An 18,825-nucleotide genomic window follows, 5' to 3' on the forward strand; every position below is an offset into this window, starting at 1 on the left:
CGGGAGGGCATTCCACAGGGAGGGCGCCACTACCGAGAAGGCGCTCTGCCTGGTTCCCTGTAACTTGGCTTCTCGCAGTGAGGGAACCGCCAGAAGGCCCTCGGTGCTGGACCTCAGTGTCCGGGTAAAACGATGGGGATGGAGACGCTCCTTCAGATATACTGGACCAAGGCCGTTTAGGGCTTTAAAGGTCAGCACCAACACTTTGAATTGTGCTCGGAAACGTACTGGGAGCCAATGTAGGTCTTTCAAGACTGGTGTTATATGGTCTCGGCGGGATTGAATTCTAGCCATCACAAGTATGGTTCCTCTCCCAGAATAGAGCTCATCCATCCCCTTCTTTCCACAGCACCGCAGTATCACTCCACCAAAAAACAAAACAGTTTCCAAGGGGTGGGGAACCTTCAGGAATGGTACAGAGCAGGGTTTATCTTGCCTGGGTTTATCTTGCAGCAAGGTTTATCTTGCCTGGGCCGGATCGGTCCCACGGAGATTCCTCTGTGGGCTGGATTGTGCGCCACCTGTGATTTTTGGAGTGTCTGCATCTGCGCAGACAACTGAAGTGAGTCCCTGCACCACGCTACGCTGGTTTAGCACAGCAATCGGGTACCTCGGTTCGGGGGCAGCTCATGGGCCGGTCAAACAACCTCCGCGGGCTGCTTCTGGCCCATGGGCCTTAGATTGGTGACCCCTGGTATAGAGGCTGTCATTGAAGGAAAGAACTAATGGAAATTAGACTTCCTACTCCCTTCTCCTTTGTATTGAACTCAGATTTTGAAAGTTTGAGCCAAGCCTTCATCTCTCAACATGAAAGAATTAACTCCAAATCTTTATAAGTTAGCTTTGCACAGGAGCAAAATCCATTTATGAAAATTAGGAGTTATCAGCGCCATGAAACATAGTTTAAGAAGCCTGTCTTACTCTATTTTATACAGTTTGAAATAGTGGTGGAAGTTGCTATTTTCAGGGGCATTGTTTTGAATCTGGGAAGTCTGAACTGAAAGTCAGGAAGAGGATGTTGGAAGGTTAGGAGCATATAAGTCTGTGGTGCAGAAGAACAATAATTTAACTGAGCACTTCCTTTCCTAACAATAAACTGTCTTGTTTCTGAACCTTCAGTGGCAACTGCGTTTCCAAAGGTCTTCCCAAGCCACAAAACCTTAAATACCGCATAAGAAAGAAGAGGGTTAGATTGTCAGGTTTGCCTTACTAAAGTCATAGCCATTTCATTTATGCTCTTAAAGACGTTCCAAAGCATCAATATTAATGTCATCATGGGATTAAAAAGCAAAGTTACACCACTAATGCACAAGAAATGCCTTTCATCTCGTCAGACCAATTTTCTTATTCAAATAAAACACTCTAATACAGTAGTCTTCAATAGATTTTCTGAAACCAAGGTGGCAATTCAATCCTAATATTTTCAGTGCTAATATTTGTGTGGTTCTCTGTTTAAAAACTCTTTCATTCCCAAAGCAAATACTAAAATTCCATTTTCTTCTCCCTCACCATGCTAGGCATATTTTAGTTCCATTATAAAATATGTGCCCAAATCCTTTTTTTCTGTCATAAGTGATACTTTGGTTGCCAAAAGCTTTCTTTCACTTCATCGAAAGGAAGTATGAATATCCCAATTTGTTTTCCATTTGGACTGAAGCTTTTAAGTACTAAATGTTGAATCTGATGGTGTTAATGAGAATTTGACATTAACTTTTGTGACACTCAGTTGGGTTGTAATCAGAGGATGGCAGCAGCCAGTGGGCAAAGTAAATGAAGGAGTGTTCCATACATCTGTTATTCAAGCTTCTGGATTCATTTCTAAAAAGGGGAAGTTCCATGTTAGCCAAAAGTTGACCGTGGTTTCAATTGTGATATTGTAAGAACTTAAGAATGTAAGAATGGACACTGGTCCCATCACCTCCTGGCAAACAGAAGGGGAAGAAATGGAGGCAGTGAGAGATTTTACTTTCTTGGGCTCCATGATCACTGCAGATGGTGACAGCAGCCATGAAATTAAAAGACGCCTGCTTCTTGGGAGAAAAGCAATGACAAACCTAGACAGCACCTTAAAAAGCAGAGACATCACCTTGCCAACAAAGGTCCGTATAGTTAAAGCCATGGTTTTCCCAGTAGTGATGTATGGAAGTGAGAGTTGGACCATAAAGAAGGCTGATCGCCGAAGAATTGATGCTTTTGAATTATGGTGCTGGAGGAGACTCTTGAGAGTCCCATGGACTGCAAGAAGATCAAACCTCTCCATTCTGAAGGAAATCAGGCCTGAGTGCTCACTGGAAGGACAGATCGTGAAGCTGAGGCTCCAATACTTTGGCCACCTCATGAGAAGAGAAGACTCCCTGGAAAAGACCCTGATGTTGGGAAAGATGGAGGGCACAAGGAGAAGGGGACGACAGAGGACGAGTTGGTTGGATAATGTTCTCGAAGCTACCAGCATGAGTTTGACCAAACTGCCGGAGGCACTGGAGGACAGAAGTGCCTGGCATGCTCTGGTCCATGGGGTCATGAAGAGTCGGACATGTCTAAACGACTAAACAACAACAAAGAACGCAAGGAGAGCCTGCTGGATCAGGCCAGTGGCCCATCTAGACAAGTATCCTGTTGCTCAACAGTGGTCAACCAGGTACCTGTGGGAAGCTGGCAAGCAGGACCTGAGCACAACAGCTCTCTCCTCTCCTGTGTTTTCCAGCAACTGGTATTCAGAAGCATAGTGCTTCCAGCCGCGGAAGCAGAAGATAACCACCCTGCTCAGCAGCCACTGATAGCCTTTACCTCGATGAATTTGATGAATCATTTAAAGTTGGTGAGTTCCATAGTTTAACTAGGCACTGTGTGAATAAGTACTTTCATCTGTCCTGAATCTTTCAACATTCATCTTCACTGGATGTTCACAAGCTCTAGCAACATAAGAGATAAAACCTTTTCTCTATCTATGCATTGCTTTATATACTGTACTTCTTTCAAGTTACTTCTTAATCACCCTTTCTGTTTAAACTAAAAAACCCCAAATGTTTGCAACCTTCCCTTTTACGGGACTGGCTCCATCTCCTTGACCTTTTCGGTTGCCCCTTTCTGAACCTTTTCACAACCTCACAATGTCCTTTTTGAGGCAAGGTGACCAGAGTTGTACACAGTATTCAAACTGTGCAGATCTGTTTAACGGCATTATCCTGGAATGAATGGCTGGCTTATAGAAGGACTGGCCACCAATGTGGCTGCAAGCCAGCTCAATCCAGGAATTTCCCCAACTGAATGAACTAATAGAGGTGGCGGCCAATGGACCCCACTGTGAGTTACCTCCTCTGAGTTAGCTCTCAGAGGCAACTAACAGAAAAATGCAAGGGAGAGCAAGGGGTGAATGGAGTATTATCTACCCATTAGTCGTGTTTTTCACTTGTGCATTTAAAGGTGAAACAAAAAAAGCTTAGAATTAGCATTATTAATAGGCCTTTGAGATTTCCAATGTGATAGGAACCTTATGGGTGAGTATTTGAATGTAAGTAGTAGATTCTGGGAAAGCACAAAACACTGAGATTGTGGGGGCTCCCATTATCTATGCCTGTATAAAGAGCCAAGAAGAGAAATCAACTCACATTTGTAGGCAACATCACATTCACATCAGATTTATTTTGGCATTTACAATTATTTTCCACAATAATATCCAGGTAAAATCCTGAACAAGGCCAACGTTCACCAAATGCTGCACAACAGCAAGATGTTCTCAGCATAAAAATTCTCAGAAGCTTGACATTTTATCTTCACCTCACATACAAAAACACACTCCTTAGAGAGAACTAGGTGTGTTATTTTCAAAGCTGCCACCATTTGTCACAATTCCTGCAGAATAGCCCTGATTGTCATCATCTGCGCAATGAATAGCTTTCACCATCTCCTGAGCAATTCCTGAAAACTATACTGGTTGATTTATCCAAACATTGGATAAATCAACCAGTATAGTTTTCAGGAATTGCTCAGGAGATGGTGAAAGCTATTCATTGCGCAGATAACACACCTAGTTCCTAGCATAGGATTCCTCGCAAGAAAAGGGAAAAGTTGACAGCAATGAGTAAAAGTTGTGTTATGTCTGTGCACCTGCTGCACTAAATTCTTTAGGGGACTCTCAGAAAACAAAGCATGGAAATAGAAGAGGGGCTATGGAATCATTTTTGAAGTGTGCATACAATTTCCACTTAGCCTAGTAGGATTATTTGAGCACAAGGCTTCTCAAAGGTAAGACAGACTACTCTATAGAGGCAATGGCTTATAGGTGCAAATACACCTGAAGTGTATTTGCTGCATGAGCCATGCAGCAGACATATAGCTCCATGTGTACAAAATAAGATCCTCTTTGTGGCAAACCCTCTGTGTTTATTTTCTTAGTTCTGGAGTTCAGGAAGGGACACAGAGGAGACAAAGGAATACTTTTTTATGAGGTCAACAATTTGTTTCATTTAAATAATCCAATAAACATGGTACTTTACCTGTTTCGTAGAGTGCATGACTAAAACCACCCTTATCCATTTTTCCCTCTGAAAGAGAGAAAATGGCCTTTTCTCCTGCTCTCCATTTCCTCTTGATCTGTTTGTGCAAAGGGTAGGCACCATTACTTGGAGGCTGCTTGCTGCCTTTTCCCTCCAAGTAGGCTTAATAGTGCAAAGGATGTGCCTCAGACACAGGCAACTGCTCTGAGTGCAAAAGGTTATTGGTCTTCAAGGGAAATTAAAAGGGGGGAGGATTAAACGTGCCCCCTTTCCCCAAATACAACCCCAGCAAGTCACTTGGCAGCTGGGTTCAACTCATGCCATGTGAATGGCTGAGATTTGGTGCACGGAGAAGGTACACTTAACCTCCTCCTCTTCAATTTATCATGAAAAATGCACACACAGAAATGTTTCTCAGATTCTAACCTATTTGTGCCACAGAAGGAGGGCAAGAGTGGCCCTGCAAAGAGCAGTATGTAACAGGAGGCTTCTTGAAAACTGAAAGCTTCATACAGTGAGCTCATTGTCTACAGTGGCAAACCGTTTGAATAAATTGCTGGCGTGGCATGTATTTCTCCACCCAGCATATTATCCATATGAAGCATACCTAAGACACTGTGGCTGAAGTCGCTCCTGTAAAGGTACTCTCTCTCTCGTGTGATCCAGTAAGTAACACTATACATAGTTGTACTCTGCAAGATTCCTGCTGAATTAGCCAAGTCATCTATTCCAGCATCTCATTTTCTACAATGACTAGGCTGAGGTGACAAGCAAGAAACTGTCCTCTCCTGGTTTTGCTTGAAGCACCTGGTATTCATTGGCATACTTTATTTCCTCTTAAAAAGTGCCCATAGCTATCAAGGATCTTTATGGACACTGATAGACATGCTTCATTTATTTGTCTAATCCCCTTTCAAAGGCAACTAAACTACTGACCATGACATCATATTGTGGCAGCAAGTTCCATAAATTAATGAGGTGCAGTGTCAAAAACCTAATTTCCTTTGTCTATCCTGATTCTCCTGCCAATTGGTTTCAACCGGGTTCAAAATCTAGTATAGGCGAAAACCCTCACAGTTTCTCCACACCACACATAATTTTGCAAATCTTTTTCATGTACCTCTATAGTCGCTTTTCTTCTTCATAAGGAATATGTTCCAGCTCCTGGTGGTTTGGTTTCCATACCTTCCAAGGTTTACAAACACCCCTGTCTGTTGCAGTACAGCTCTGGATCTGTCTCAATCTCAGTAACAATATCATCATTGACTGTACTTTAATACTGTAGCTACCATATTCTACCTGGAGGGTTGGAAGAAGAGTGGACAGAATGAACCATTACTCATTGAGTAACTGCTACACAAAATTATGGCACAAGCAGATGAAAACTGTATTAATTTGGCTTTTAAAACCTAATAATCACCTCAAAATAAAATTATGATAAAGAAAATACACAGAAAGGTTTCGCCTTAAATGGAAAACCCCAGTTCCAGCTAGGGGTCCAATTGATTTCTTATTGCTCTTAGGCAAGCTATCTATCTCTCAAACACATTTTTTTTAATGTTGAGGGAACTCAGATTGTACCCATTGTTCTGCAACATACACTGATTCCTGGAGGCCTTATTTTCGAAGTGTCCACCAGACCAAGCCTTATTTACCATTGATCCATAAATGGTATAATTTATTTGTATGACAACTTATTTTATTCCCTGTGCTGCAGATTTCATTTCCTGATTGTCTTATGCATATTTTTTTATTTCTGTCACTATTCATATTGGTGCTATATTATATCATAGGGTGGGGGTTTCAAAACATTTATGTGAACATTCATTTTTAAAGAAAAACAAGAGGGGTTTTTTGTAGGAGAATCTAGATCAGGCATAGGCAAACTCAGCCCTCCAGATGTTTTGGGACTACAACTCCCATCATTCCTAGCTAACAGGACCAGTGGTCAGGGATGCTGGGAATTGTAGTCTCAAAACATCTGGAGGGCCGAGTTTGCCTATGCCTGTTATAGATAATTATTATTGCTGTTAAAAATGGGAGTAACTTCATCTTTATTGCTATGCTTTCTCTAGACCAGATCCTGCACCTACATTACAGGAAACATAGTACAAGGCTATTAAGTTTATCCAAGAAACCTAAATGAACGCAATGGAGAAAGAAGTAACTTTGATGGAGGGAGGATCCTTTGATGAGACAGGTAAAATTGAGAGGAGAGCGTATATCTTTCAAAGAAACAAAGTTAAAGGAGGAGAGAACGAATCCTTGCTCCTGTTTGCAACTTTTGACTATATAAGCACTCTGTATAAAAACAGTACACAAAAATAAACTACCGTAAACCCTAAGAACTCCTAACAAGATTTTCACAGGCTTGGCTAAGAAGTGAATCTTGTCATCAGCGATGTTTCCATGCACCGTCTTAACAGATGCCCATGACAGTGGTACGCTATCTCACGCATAGAATCTCAGCAACAGTAACAGTGCTAGTAAAGGAATTACATTTAAAAGTCAAACTGCAGCTTGCATGCTGGATTTACAGCAATTGTGGCAGAAGCTAGAAGAGAGATACCTGTATCCCCCATACCTGAACAGTTACAAGTATATCATGTCGTGAAATAAAACACTTGTACAAGTTCTGGGCAAGAATTATTATTGCACAGGGAAGATGCATGCTGAATTATATATATACAAGTTGGCTCAAAGAGATGCTCACCACAAGAACCTCACCATTAGACTACGATTTAAACATTTTACTGTACTATACAGTGGTACCGCGGGTTACAAACACCTCGGGTTACAAACATTTCGGGTTACAGACTCCGCTAACCCAGAAGTAGTACCTTGGGTTAAGAACTTTGCCCCAGGATGAGAACAGAAATTGTGCGGCGGCAGTGGGAGGCTCCATTAGCTAAAGTGGTACCTCAGGTTAAGAATGGACCTCCGGAACGAATTAAGTTCATAACCAGAGGTACCACTGTACTGTGGTGTGCATCTTTTTTGACCACCTTGTAGATAGCATGCTCATAAGGAGCATGAGCACCAAGAAACACTATTCCAAAGCTACTCAGCCAGCTTCGAAGGACACAACAGCTTAAATAATAACATCATCTATCAAAGGCATGGCACAGAAGTTTAACAAAGAGGCAATTGATTTGGTAACATTTTACAATCACTTTGCATAGGAATAATCAAATGACCACACGAAGTAAAAGATAATGAAGGCTCAGTATAGGCATAATCATGAGCAGAATCTGACACAGTGCCTTATATGGGTTAAGCCAGCATTTATCAACCTATGAGGTGTTCTCCACCTGGAGGGGGTGAATTTAAGAGAAAGATGTGACGCTTGTTCCTACAGTCAGTAGCAAAGGCCTGGGTGGGTTGAATGGCCCTAGCAGGGGACTGAGCTTCATTCAATTTGTGGATGTGACTGTTCTACAGTACATCACCATCCTAACCTGATTTGGAAATAGCGGTTGCTTTGTTTCACCTATGCGTCCCTGCGCATAGTTTGGAGTAGGCGTGGTCAGAGTTGTCCTCTTCTTTTTTCTTCTAATGCTGGATTTGGATTGGTACTCCTTGTCTATAGATCCTTGTATGCAACATGCACACATATGACAACATGCAAGAACCATCTTGTGTTGGTCAACGGTGGCAGAAAGCAGAGTAAATTTGTAAAGGAGTGCCGAGTTCAAAAGTATTGAGAACCACCGGATTAAGCCAGGGCCTTTCTTGGTCTATTGAATTGCTGTAGAGTGCCTCTCACTTCCCACGATCCTACCTCTGCTCCAAGGATCTAAACAAGCCTTGCATTTAATTGCACATATTAGCAGTGTACTAGAATTCCACTGAGACAGATCAGAGAGATGCTTTCAGGAGGTATTCCAAGGAGTGATATGGCTCGATTCAGCAATTCCACATTTTAAAAAATGGCAGAAATCCAACCATAGGTATGCTATATTGTTATGAGACATCTGTAAATGTCCTGTGCATAAAAAGTTTTTCAGAAGACAACTCAACCCATTCTTTCTGCTGGTCTGCAAGCATTTCTGCCAAACATTTTATTAAAACTGGGTCCACTTTTGAGTCGAATTTATTAGCAAACCAGTGCCCATAGTTTATAAGCCACCTCAATTCTGCAGCTGCATAGATGCACACACTACGGAGATGTGTACCAGTACAGGGAGGATAGAGATGGTCTTCAAGGTAATTCCATTTTACTAAACGAGTTTTGCTCTGAAGATCTGAGATATCCTGAGCTGTCCTTGAAATCCCTCCAGGTGCTCCAGGAACACGAACAAGGGTTGCCCAGAAATGTTCATCAGGTGAATAAGTGTCCTTTGACCATTCAAAAAAATCTTGAGCAATGGAACTTTCTAGGACATGCTGTACAAAAGCTCGACATAACACAAAATAGGCACTGCCCACAAAAACTTCTATATTGTGGGGTGCTGGGTCCTTAGAGATATTGGTTTTCACAGGCATCTTCATGTCATAAGGCATTTTCTGAAGTTCGTAGTGATAGGTAAATCGTTCCTTTTTACTGCTACTCGGTTTGGTTGTCTCCAGCATGTTTCCTTCATTTAACTTCTTAAATTCAGACACGAGCTCGAAGTTCGATCTCAGAGGAAAATCTTGGCCACATAAATTGATTACATACTTCCATGGGATGGAGGACTTAAGCAAATCAGATAAGCAATTCAAATCTGCCTGGAGCCTTGAAATATGGGCATATTCCACCACCTCCAATTTGGACGCAATGAAAATATTGGGGAAACATTTGGCCAGATTATCCAAAGCATTCTTAAAAGTGCTAGAGGACTTTTTGTCATAATGGATACAGTAAACATTTTGACTGCTGTATATTGCATGGATGAGCCTCTCAACCATTATTGCATCTTTATGAACAACCAGAGAATAAGCTAATGGGAATTTTTCCTCTTCCAGAGAGACGGGCTTTAGGTGATATCCTCTAATTGCACGGTACAGCTGACAGTTACTAGTCATTGTTACAACATCATCATCATCTAAATCGATAATGGATTGTCTCCTTATCTCTAAAGATTTCCCAATCTCCACAGGATCCTGATCGTATATGGAGGAACAGTTAATCTCATACTGGGTGTCTTTTTGGGAAAATGTGTATTTGTTTTTCACAAATGATGAGGTGCTTAAAAAAGGTTCTACAAAATAAATATTTTTGTGAGGGAGCAGCTCAACTCTGAGAAGTTTCAGCAGCAAGAGCAGCCACGCTGTTAAAAACAAGATCAAGAGATGCCGTCTTGTTGGATAATTAGAGGAGCATTTATGTCTCTTCATCCTGTGAAAAGAAAGAAGATACAGCCAGGGAATTAAAGACAATTCTATACTTTTCACATATAAGACAAACACTGACAAGACTGCAGCTCTAATGGGCTGTTCTACAGTTCCTTACGATCATCTCAAACCATCACTAACTAAATATGATTCATTAACTTTACACAAAACTTTGTTTCCTGAATCCCAGGTCTGACCAGTAAATGAAATGAAATATCAGCTGTCATAATTACAGTACTGTTGGGGTTACTAAAAAGGTAAAAAGGTAAAGGACCCCTGGACAGTTAAGTCCAGTCAAAGGCGACTATGGGGTTGCGGCGCTCATCCCGCTTTCAGGCCAAGGGAGCCGGTGTTTGTCCACAGACAGCTTTCCAGGTTGTGTCGCCAGCATGGCTAAACCACTTCTGGCACAACAGAACACCGTGATGAAAGCCGGAGTGCACGGAAACACTGTTTACCTTCCCACCACAGTGGTACCTCTTTATCTACTTGCACTGGCATGCTTTCGAACTGCTAGATTGGCAGGAGTTGGGACAGAGAAATGGGAGCTCACTCCATTGCGGGGATTCGAACCACCAACCTTCCAATCAGCAAGCCCAAGAGGCTCAGTGGTTTAGACCACAGCGCCACCCACATCTGCTGGGGCTACTATGCTGAACTAGTGAAGTGCCCACTGATTTGACAGACTGAAGCAGAAACTAGGCTGTCCTAAGCATGAGGGACAGCCACACTCCATCCCTCACTGTGGCTCCTCCCTGCCCTGTCCTTCTCGGTGATGAAAGAGCAAAGTTACACTTGACAAGGAGCCTCCTGAGATCCCTCTCAACAGTGATACAGGTGCTATTGCTGGACAAGCAAGAAAGAGAATGAGATTTGGTACTCTGGAGGCTGAATGTCACAGTTAAAATTTTACCAGTTTGGGGGAACATCTATATAGGTAGCACAAAGGATTTTGCTGATGCATTGAATAAAACTTCAAAAGAAATGGGTAAAATAGGCCAGCTCTTCACAAAGAAGAATGGTGAATAATCAAAATCCGTATTAGCGCAATACCCTTAGTAGGCCAACTAAAATGGCCACAATGCATTTCTCTTTCACAAGAGGCAACCTGAAATCTGCACCTCACAGGAACATCTGCCACCTCCCACACTGCATCTGAAGATGCTTTTAATGGCCAACACGTCTACCGTTACTTTTTGTGGATATATCAGGGATGGCTCCCACAATCCCATCACTGCTGACCGTGATGGCTGGGGCTGATGGGAGTTGGAATCCAACAGTTCCTGGAAGGCTACAGGTACTCCATCCCGGGTAGAAAAGCCAGTACCATTCTCCTGCTACAACTTATCATTGAACATTGGCCATGCTGACTGGGGCTGGTGGTTGTCTAAAACATTGGGGGGGGGCACCACATTGGCTACCGCTGCTATATAAATTGATTAGTGAAGATTACAGTTGTTGATTTTTCCCTCCATTGCAGTATTTTAAAACTCTGCTATTTTTAACATACTGTGCTTTTGTACAGTTTTGATCTGGGTTTACTTTTCTTCTCCATTTCCTTAATAATAAGACTTTTCCTTTTTATGTGCCAACGTGCATATTTTAAAATCAATTTTTGGTTGTTTTTTTAAACAAATACAAGAACCATTAAACACTTATCCAGCAGCACATTTGCTGGTTTTTGTTTTATCCATTGTCTCTAGACATACACTTACACGTTCAACATCAAACATATTAACCTGTCCACTGAGAAAACTGAGCAGTTGGTATAAGAAGGTTTTGATTTTTGACATTATCATAGTTAAAGAAATGGGCCCATGTTTCTTGGAAGCTGTCTCTATTCATTATGCCTTTAATAGCCCTTCTGTGTCTGGTGAGATGCTCAGAAATTACTGTATCCCATATATTATTTTTCTATAAATTCAGGGGTATTTGTTGCTGAAGGACATCACAGCATTAACAGATAAATGTTTTGTAAAAACAGCCATGTGGGGCAACAGATGAATGCTATACCTGCGGGTATAGTGCGATATATAAATTCAATAAATAAATAAAACAAAATTGTGCCAATATTTCAACTTCATGAAGTGTTTGTGGGGTGGGGGACAACACAACACTGGGTGTTCCTAAAACTCAGTAATTTTGTTACTGTAAACAAGAAAACAAAGGCATGAAGTGATCCACACCCAAATATATTGCTTTTAGCAGCAACATTGCCGGGAAACATTTATTGTTAGATGAAACATACTGAGGATGCCAAACCCTCTGCTTTTAAATGGAACTATGCATAAAGGCTGAAGCCTCAAGAATTCCTTTTCTTGTGAGAAGGAATCCTCTCACATCAAGTGCCTGGGCATGCAGTCAGCAGCAAGGGAAACACCAGGCAGCTGGGTTAGCTCCTCACAGATTTGTTGAAAGAGACAGCTCAGAAACACACCGTCAGCAGAGGATACACATGCACAGAGATTGGCAAGACTATGCCTTGTTCAGCAAATACTGTACAGTGGGTGCATTGTACAGTCTTTATTATGCAAAACCCATTACAAATTGAGAGCTTTGCCCTCAAACAGACTGATGAATACATAAACGGTGAACCAACATAATTTCTGAATAGCTCCAGAATAAGTGTTGGATATAGCCATATATTTGCTTGTAGCTAATATCATGTGGACTAGCAGGCCACCTCATTTCCTAAACCCCAGAAGGCTGAGTTTTAACTACAAGGCAAAATATTCTAAACACAGCACCATCTTCAGAAACCCTGATGTACTGGAAAACCATAATGATTCAGCTGCAATTTCTCAAAAGGTTTTATGTGATGCATGAGATCATGCTAACTCCAAACTCACAATCTCCAATCAGCCACAGAATGAGGGTCTACGCTCTTCTTGATCCTAGGGATACTTAGTACTTGGCCTTTCAAAATGAGAGGCACTAGTTTTCTGGTTTGCATCAGAACCTTCTGTGTTTAGTATAGGAGTGAGGAACCTCAGGTGTGCAGGGTGGAGGCAAATATGGCCCTCTAGACCTCTCTGTCTGGCCTTTTGGACTCTCCCCCTCACTTGACCCCAAGTGTTTTTGCCTGACTAGAATGTGTCACTTGCCTCTCCTTTGGTGTGATTATGCATGTGGATAGAGATGAACGTTGGTAGATTCAGGGCAGACAAAAGGAAATCACATAGTTAAACTATGGAATTTGCTACCACAAGATGTACTGATGGCCACCAACTTGGATGGATCCATAGAAGGATAAAGCAAATTCATGGAAAATAAGACTACTAGCCACAATGACTATGTTCTACCTTGACTGTCAAGAGGCAGTGTGCCTCTGAATGCCATGTGCTGGGAATTAGAAGAAGGGAAGGGGCTGTTGCACTCAGGTCCTGCTTGTGGGTTTCCCATAGGCATCAAGTCAGCCATTGTGAGAACGGGATGATGGAGCAGACGGACCCTTGGCCTAATTGAGCAAGACTCTTCTTATCTTTTCCTCATTTGCAAAGTTGTGGAGGTCAATAGGAAAGAGATTTGGGAGGTGGACTAGCCCACCTTACATGTTGAATAAACTCAGAAGATGAATGTGTTCAATAGAGCTTATTCTCAGGTAAGGAAGAATAGGACTGAAGCCTAAGAATGCGATCCTACAGTCATACCTCATGTTACGTCCACTTCATGTTACGTTCTTTCAGGTTACGTCCCGCGATGACCCGGAAGGACCGGAAAGGGTTACTTCCGGGTTTCGCCACTCGCGCATGCGAAGAAATGCAAAATGATGTCACATGCATGCGCAGAAGCAGCGAACTGCAACCCGCACGTGTGCAGATGTGCCGCTGCGGGTTGCGTTCTTTGCATGTTGCCAATGGGCCTCCGGAACGGATCCCGTTCGCAACCAGAGGTACCACTGTATTCTCATTTACCTGTGAGTAAACCCCACCATGCACAGTAGACCATATTCTAAGTAGAAATTTATCTACTTAGAGAGACATTTGTAGGGTTGTGCTGAAAGCACATTTACTTGTAAGTAATCCTCACTGAACAAAATAGGGCTTACTTTGAGTAGACCTAAATAGGGTTGGGCTTTAAGATGGCTCTCATTCTTTGAAGGATTTCATCTGGTTTCTCACGTAAGTTTGAAACACACTGCATGATGTAAACAGGCATTTACACCTTAGATACTTTTCTGGGCAAGAGGTGCTAAGTGACATTAAAGTATTTTAATCAAATTATCACCTCAGCTGAGTCACAAATCTTTAAATAGCCCAACTGGTACCAGGCAAGATTTCTTGTAGTTGCCCACAAATGAAGCACAAAACATTTTGTACAAATGTACAGGTTATCCGTGTGTGTGTGAGAGAGAGAGAGACAAGGCTTCATGCATCTCTTGTTTATATAAACGAGCAATAATTAACTTGTCCTTATTTGAGGAAAAGGAGAGCATGAAATAACTACAATGATTAAAGCAAATCTACTGCAAATTTCATGTTCCTTGTGTCTATAGCAGTTTTATGGATTTCAGTCATGCTGCCAAAAAAAAAAAAAGTTTCATGTCTTTTCTCCCTGCCACATTTAGAATGCAATTTATACGGGAGAGGAGAAGTAGTGCTAAAGGATTATCAAATCCTTGCTAAAAATTATAAATTTGTCTTGTTTATTCCATGTCTACGGAGGTACCCAATTACCTGGAGATGCTTCTGCATATATACAGTACATACACAAGGCCTTGTTTCCAGCTAGGACTGGGCTTATCTCACTTTTTACATTCTGTTGCCTACAAATCACTTTTAGCCCTTACAAGGTCTCAACACTGACACTCAGGGGTTGACAATACTAACAGGAAAGCCTCGCAACTCTAGAGCTAAGCATGTCATCTTCCAATTTCATTATTACCATTATGGTTCTTTTGCTTCCTTGGCCTACCCAATTTTATTCATTTCAAGGGCATGACTAATATGCTTGTGCTGTGGTCATGCAAGTTTACCAAGGACTGAGGGCTGAGGAAGCCTATAGTTTGGCCTTTCCCTGTTGGGATTTATACAAAACAAAGGAAATTGAGTCATACACTCTTTCCTCCCTGCACGAATGGCTCACTGCACAGGCTGTAAGCACTCTGGAGTTCCCAATGCAGCACTGGACACAGGAAACTTCCATGTAAAGGCAATATACCAGAACTATAAGGGGTTCTGCTTATAGAGCTAACTTTCAGTTAACAAGAAGCCTCCACATAGCTACTTTCCTCTCCTAATTGCGTGTTTACTCACAATGGGCCAACAAAATTCAAACCTGTTAGCTCGCCTTCCTGTTGTTTCCAAACATCTCTGAGTCACCCCCAAACAGGTTTATTCCTGCTGTCATGAGTCTGGACATGCTGGTTTCATTTCAAGAAAAGCAACATGCAGCAGACAGAAGCAGTGTTAGAAACTCAGCTAGGTGCCAAATGGCTCCTTAAACCAGGGTTAACCTCACCAAAACATAATGCTTAGTTGCCATTTTTGGGCCAGACAACTTGAAAGTCATATTTTTCAATACAGCTTTTTGGTTCCTGAAATTCATTCTGATTGTGCAGATAAAATATAACAGAGAGAATTCTATAGGATGTGTTGCTAGTGTGGGAAAACAGTCAAGATCCAAGGATCCCCAGGCATGCACCTCCAGATGGTGGAAACATCAGGTGCTATCCTGGCGCCGGGGCATTTTTTGTTCGAATCCATGTGACGGGGTGAGCTTCTGTTGCTCTGTCCTAGCTTCTTCCAACCTAGCAGTTCAAAAGCATACCAGTTCAAGTAGATAAATAGGTACCGCTGTGGCAGGAGGGTAAACAGTGTTTCGTGTGTGCTGGGCACTCGTCACAGTGACCCGTTGCACCAGAAGTGGTGTAGTCATTCTGGCCACATGACCCAGAAAGCTGTCTGATGTATATTCCAACTTCAATTTCAAAGAGGATTCTAGAGAGTTTAGACCCACCGCATTTGTAGACCTACCTTTTGTATCTCTCTGTATCCTGTTCCCTTTGTGCTGGGTTGTAGGATACTTTGCAGTCACCATGTAAACTGATGGGTTACATCCAAATAGTTTTTTCCCATATTTGTATCAGCTCTGCTCTAGACCATTCTCTCTTTTCAGGTATGCAGCCATTCTATGCAAGTATGAAGGAAAAACACTTCTTTCTGTCAAGGTCAAAGAAAAAGGGGGTTAAGATGTCTTAAAATAGTTTCCTGCACTGACATAACAATCTGAATTTTGAATGCCACTGTGAACTCTACTTTGGGAAATAGCTTTTAGACTTCAAATACATAAATACATCATGTGGACAATGGCTCTGGCCTACATTTTACTGTATGGTGCAACAAAGACATTTCTGAGTTTTTACATGAAGTAGCACACGGATTGTGATGAGGCAAGGTGTGCTTCGACTTTCAAAAAGCTTTCAACAAGAAACTTCATCAAAGACTCCTGAGTAAGCTTAGCCATCATGGAATAATAGAAGTCCTTTTGTGAATCAGTTATTGGTTAAGTAGCAGGAAGCAGAGAATAGGAACAAATGGACAGTTCTCCAAATGGAGAGATAGAGAGAGTGGAGTGCTTCAAGGATTGGCACTGCAACTTTAACCTGTTCATAAACGATCAAGAGTTAGGAGTGAGTAGCAAGGTCACCAGATTTGCTGATGATACTAAATTGTTCAGGGTCATTAAAACAAAAGGAGATGGTAAAAAGAGCTTCAAAAGGACCTCTCCAAATTGAGTGAATGGGCAGTACAATGGCAAATGGAATTCAATGTAAACAGGTGTAAAGTGATGCATGTTGGGGCAAAAAACCTTAAGGTCACATGTTCATGGGGTCTGAACTGGCGATGACTGACCAGGAACGAGACCTTGGGGTCAGACTGGATAGCCGATGAAGATGTTGACCCAGTGTGTGGTAGCTGTGAAAAAGGCGAAGTCCATGCTAGGGATCATTAGGAAAGGAATTGAAAATAAAAAAGCCAATATCATAATGGCATTAAGCAAATCTATGGTGTGGCCACATTTGGAGTTCTGTGTACAGTTCTGGTTAAAGGTAAAGGGACCCCTGACCATTAGGTCCAGTCGTGGCCGACTCTGGCGTTGCGGCTATCATCTCGCTTTATTGGCCGAGGGAGCCGGCGTACGGCTTCTGGGTCATGTGGCCAGCATAACTAAGCCGCTTCTGGCGAACCAGAGCAGCGCACGGAAACACTGTTTACCTTCCCGCTGGAGCAGTACCTATTTATCTACTTGCACTTTGACGTGCTTTCGAACTGCTAGGTTGGCAGGAGCAGGGACCGAGCAACGGGAGCTCACCCCGTTACGGGGATTCGAACCGCCGACCTTCTGATCGGCAAGTTCTAGGCTCTGTGGTTTAACCCACAGCGCCACCCGCGTCCCTAAAAAGCAGTACTGTGGAATTGGAAGGAGTTTGGAAAAGGGCAAACAAAATAATAAGATGGAGCAACTCTCCTATGAGGAAAGGCTGCAGGGTTGGGGCTTCTCAGTTTGAGAAAAGGTGAGGGAAAAGTGACATAACAAAAGTTTAGAAAATTATGAAGAAAGTGGGTAGAGTAAAGTTTTTCTCCTTTTCATAACGCTAGAAATCGTGGACATCCACAATGGAAGATCCAGGATATATAAAAGAAAGTACTTCTTCATGCACTGCAGCTAAACTATGGAACTCACTCCCACAGTAGGTCAGCGATAACCAGCCACTTGGATGATTTAAAAAGGGATTGGACAAATTCATGGAAGTCAAAGCTGTCTTTGAATACCAGTTGCTGGGAATTGCATGTGGGCATAGTGCTGTTGCCAGTGTGATGTAGTGGTTAGGAGCGGTAGTCTCGTAATCTGGTGAACCGGGTTCAATTCCCCGCTCCTCCACATGAAGCTGCTGGGTGACCTTGGGCTAGTCCCACTTCTCTGAAGTCTCTCAGCCCCACTCACCTCACAGAGTGTTTGTTGTGGGGAAGGAAGGGAAAGGAGAATGTTAGCCACTTTGAGACTCCATCAGGTAGTAATAAAGCAGGATATCAAATCCAAACTCTTCTTATGTCCAGCTTGCAGGCTTTCCATGGGAATATGGTCAGCCACTGTGGGAACACTATGGATTGAAAAATCTCCAACTAATTATCAGCCAAGAAGGCTGCAACCCTAAACACACTTAACAAGGAGTAAGTCCAACTGAACTCAGTGGGAGTCACTCCTTCTGAGTAAACATGCCTGGGGTGGTGCTGCGATGCTTTAAGCAATACCTCAGTGTTCTCTGTTTTCATTAGCTTTGTATAACAGTATAGAACACACTTCTGATGTTTCCAGCAACTGTAACTTTTCATTCAATCCAGTTTTCTACTTTCTGAATTGCGCACATCTACTCATAAGTCTCACTGAGTATAATGGAGCTTACTCTTAGGATAGTGTGTACACACTGCAGCCTTGAAAAATACTGCTTCCTCATCATTTGGTCAATACCACATAACATTTATGCCTTTTAGAAACAAGCATCTATTTTTTTGGATACTTCAACTTCTCTGCGACTCGCACTGGAATTTCAACCTGGCAGCCTATCATTAGTATCTTTGTTTTGGTGTTTCAAGGAGCATGATGGATTATGTTGCATAAGACAGCTTTTAGAATTTTTTTCTTCACCCTTCCCTAGACAAATAAAAAAAAAGTATCTGGCTTGTCTTAGACTAAAGTTTCCTTCTGCCACAGTTACTTGCACAAGCTGACACCATGCTAACATTAAATCTTAACTTTTAAATTTAACATTGCATTATTATTATTATTATTTTAAAAATGTTTATTATTTGTTTAGTGCTGAAAACACACAAAAAATAAAAAATAAGAAGAGTAACAGAAATCGTAAGTTATGGGGTATAAGAAAAGCAGGAAGAAACCATGCTGTGTGCCTATTTTATTTCAACAAACTTTATATGCCACTTTATTGCAATATAAAGCAGCTTACAAGAAATATTTAAAAACATCAGCAAAAAGCATTTTAAAACATTTT

General features: G+C 42.0%; 1 protein-coding gene and 1 long non-coding RNA gene across 4 annotated transcripts in view; one reads left to right on the forward strand and one right to left on the reverse strand.

Annotated features, from left to right (window-relative positions):
* Positions 1 to 5,678, forward strand: LOC308597075. The gene is made up of 2 exons (XR_014012819.1): positions 1 to 1,892; positions 2,573 to 5,678. It is a non-coding gene; the product is annotated as an uncharacterized lncRNA (long non-coding RNA).
* Positions 3,623 to 18,825, reverse strand: part of GCNT4 (glucosaminyl (N-acetyl) transferase 4) — a 24,854-nt gene continuing 9,651 nt past the window's right edge. For 2 of the 3 annotated variants that reach the window (XM_081212515.1, XM_081212514.1), the window contains exons 2-3: positions 15,788 to 15,973; positions 3,623 to 9,816 (exon numbers count right to left, since the gene is read on the reverse strand). In XM_081212515.1, the coding sequence (XP_081068641.1) occupies positions 8,460 to 9,815 (1,356 nt within the window). In that variant the 5' untranslated portion in view covers position 9,816; positions 15,788 to 15,973 and the 3' untranslated portion in view covers positions 3,623 to 8,459. The remainder of the gene's footprint in view (positions 9,817 to 15,787; positions 15,974 to 18,825) is intronic. The other variant, XM_081212513.1, reaches the window with a different exon arrangement.

Source organism: Podarcis bocagei, assembly GCF_964188305.1.
Source record: "Podarcis bocagei genome assembly, chromosome: 11".
Classification (NCBI taxonomy): Eukaryota; Metazoa; Chordata; class Lepidosauria; order Squamata; family Lacertidae; genus Podarcis; species Podarcis bocagei.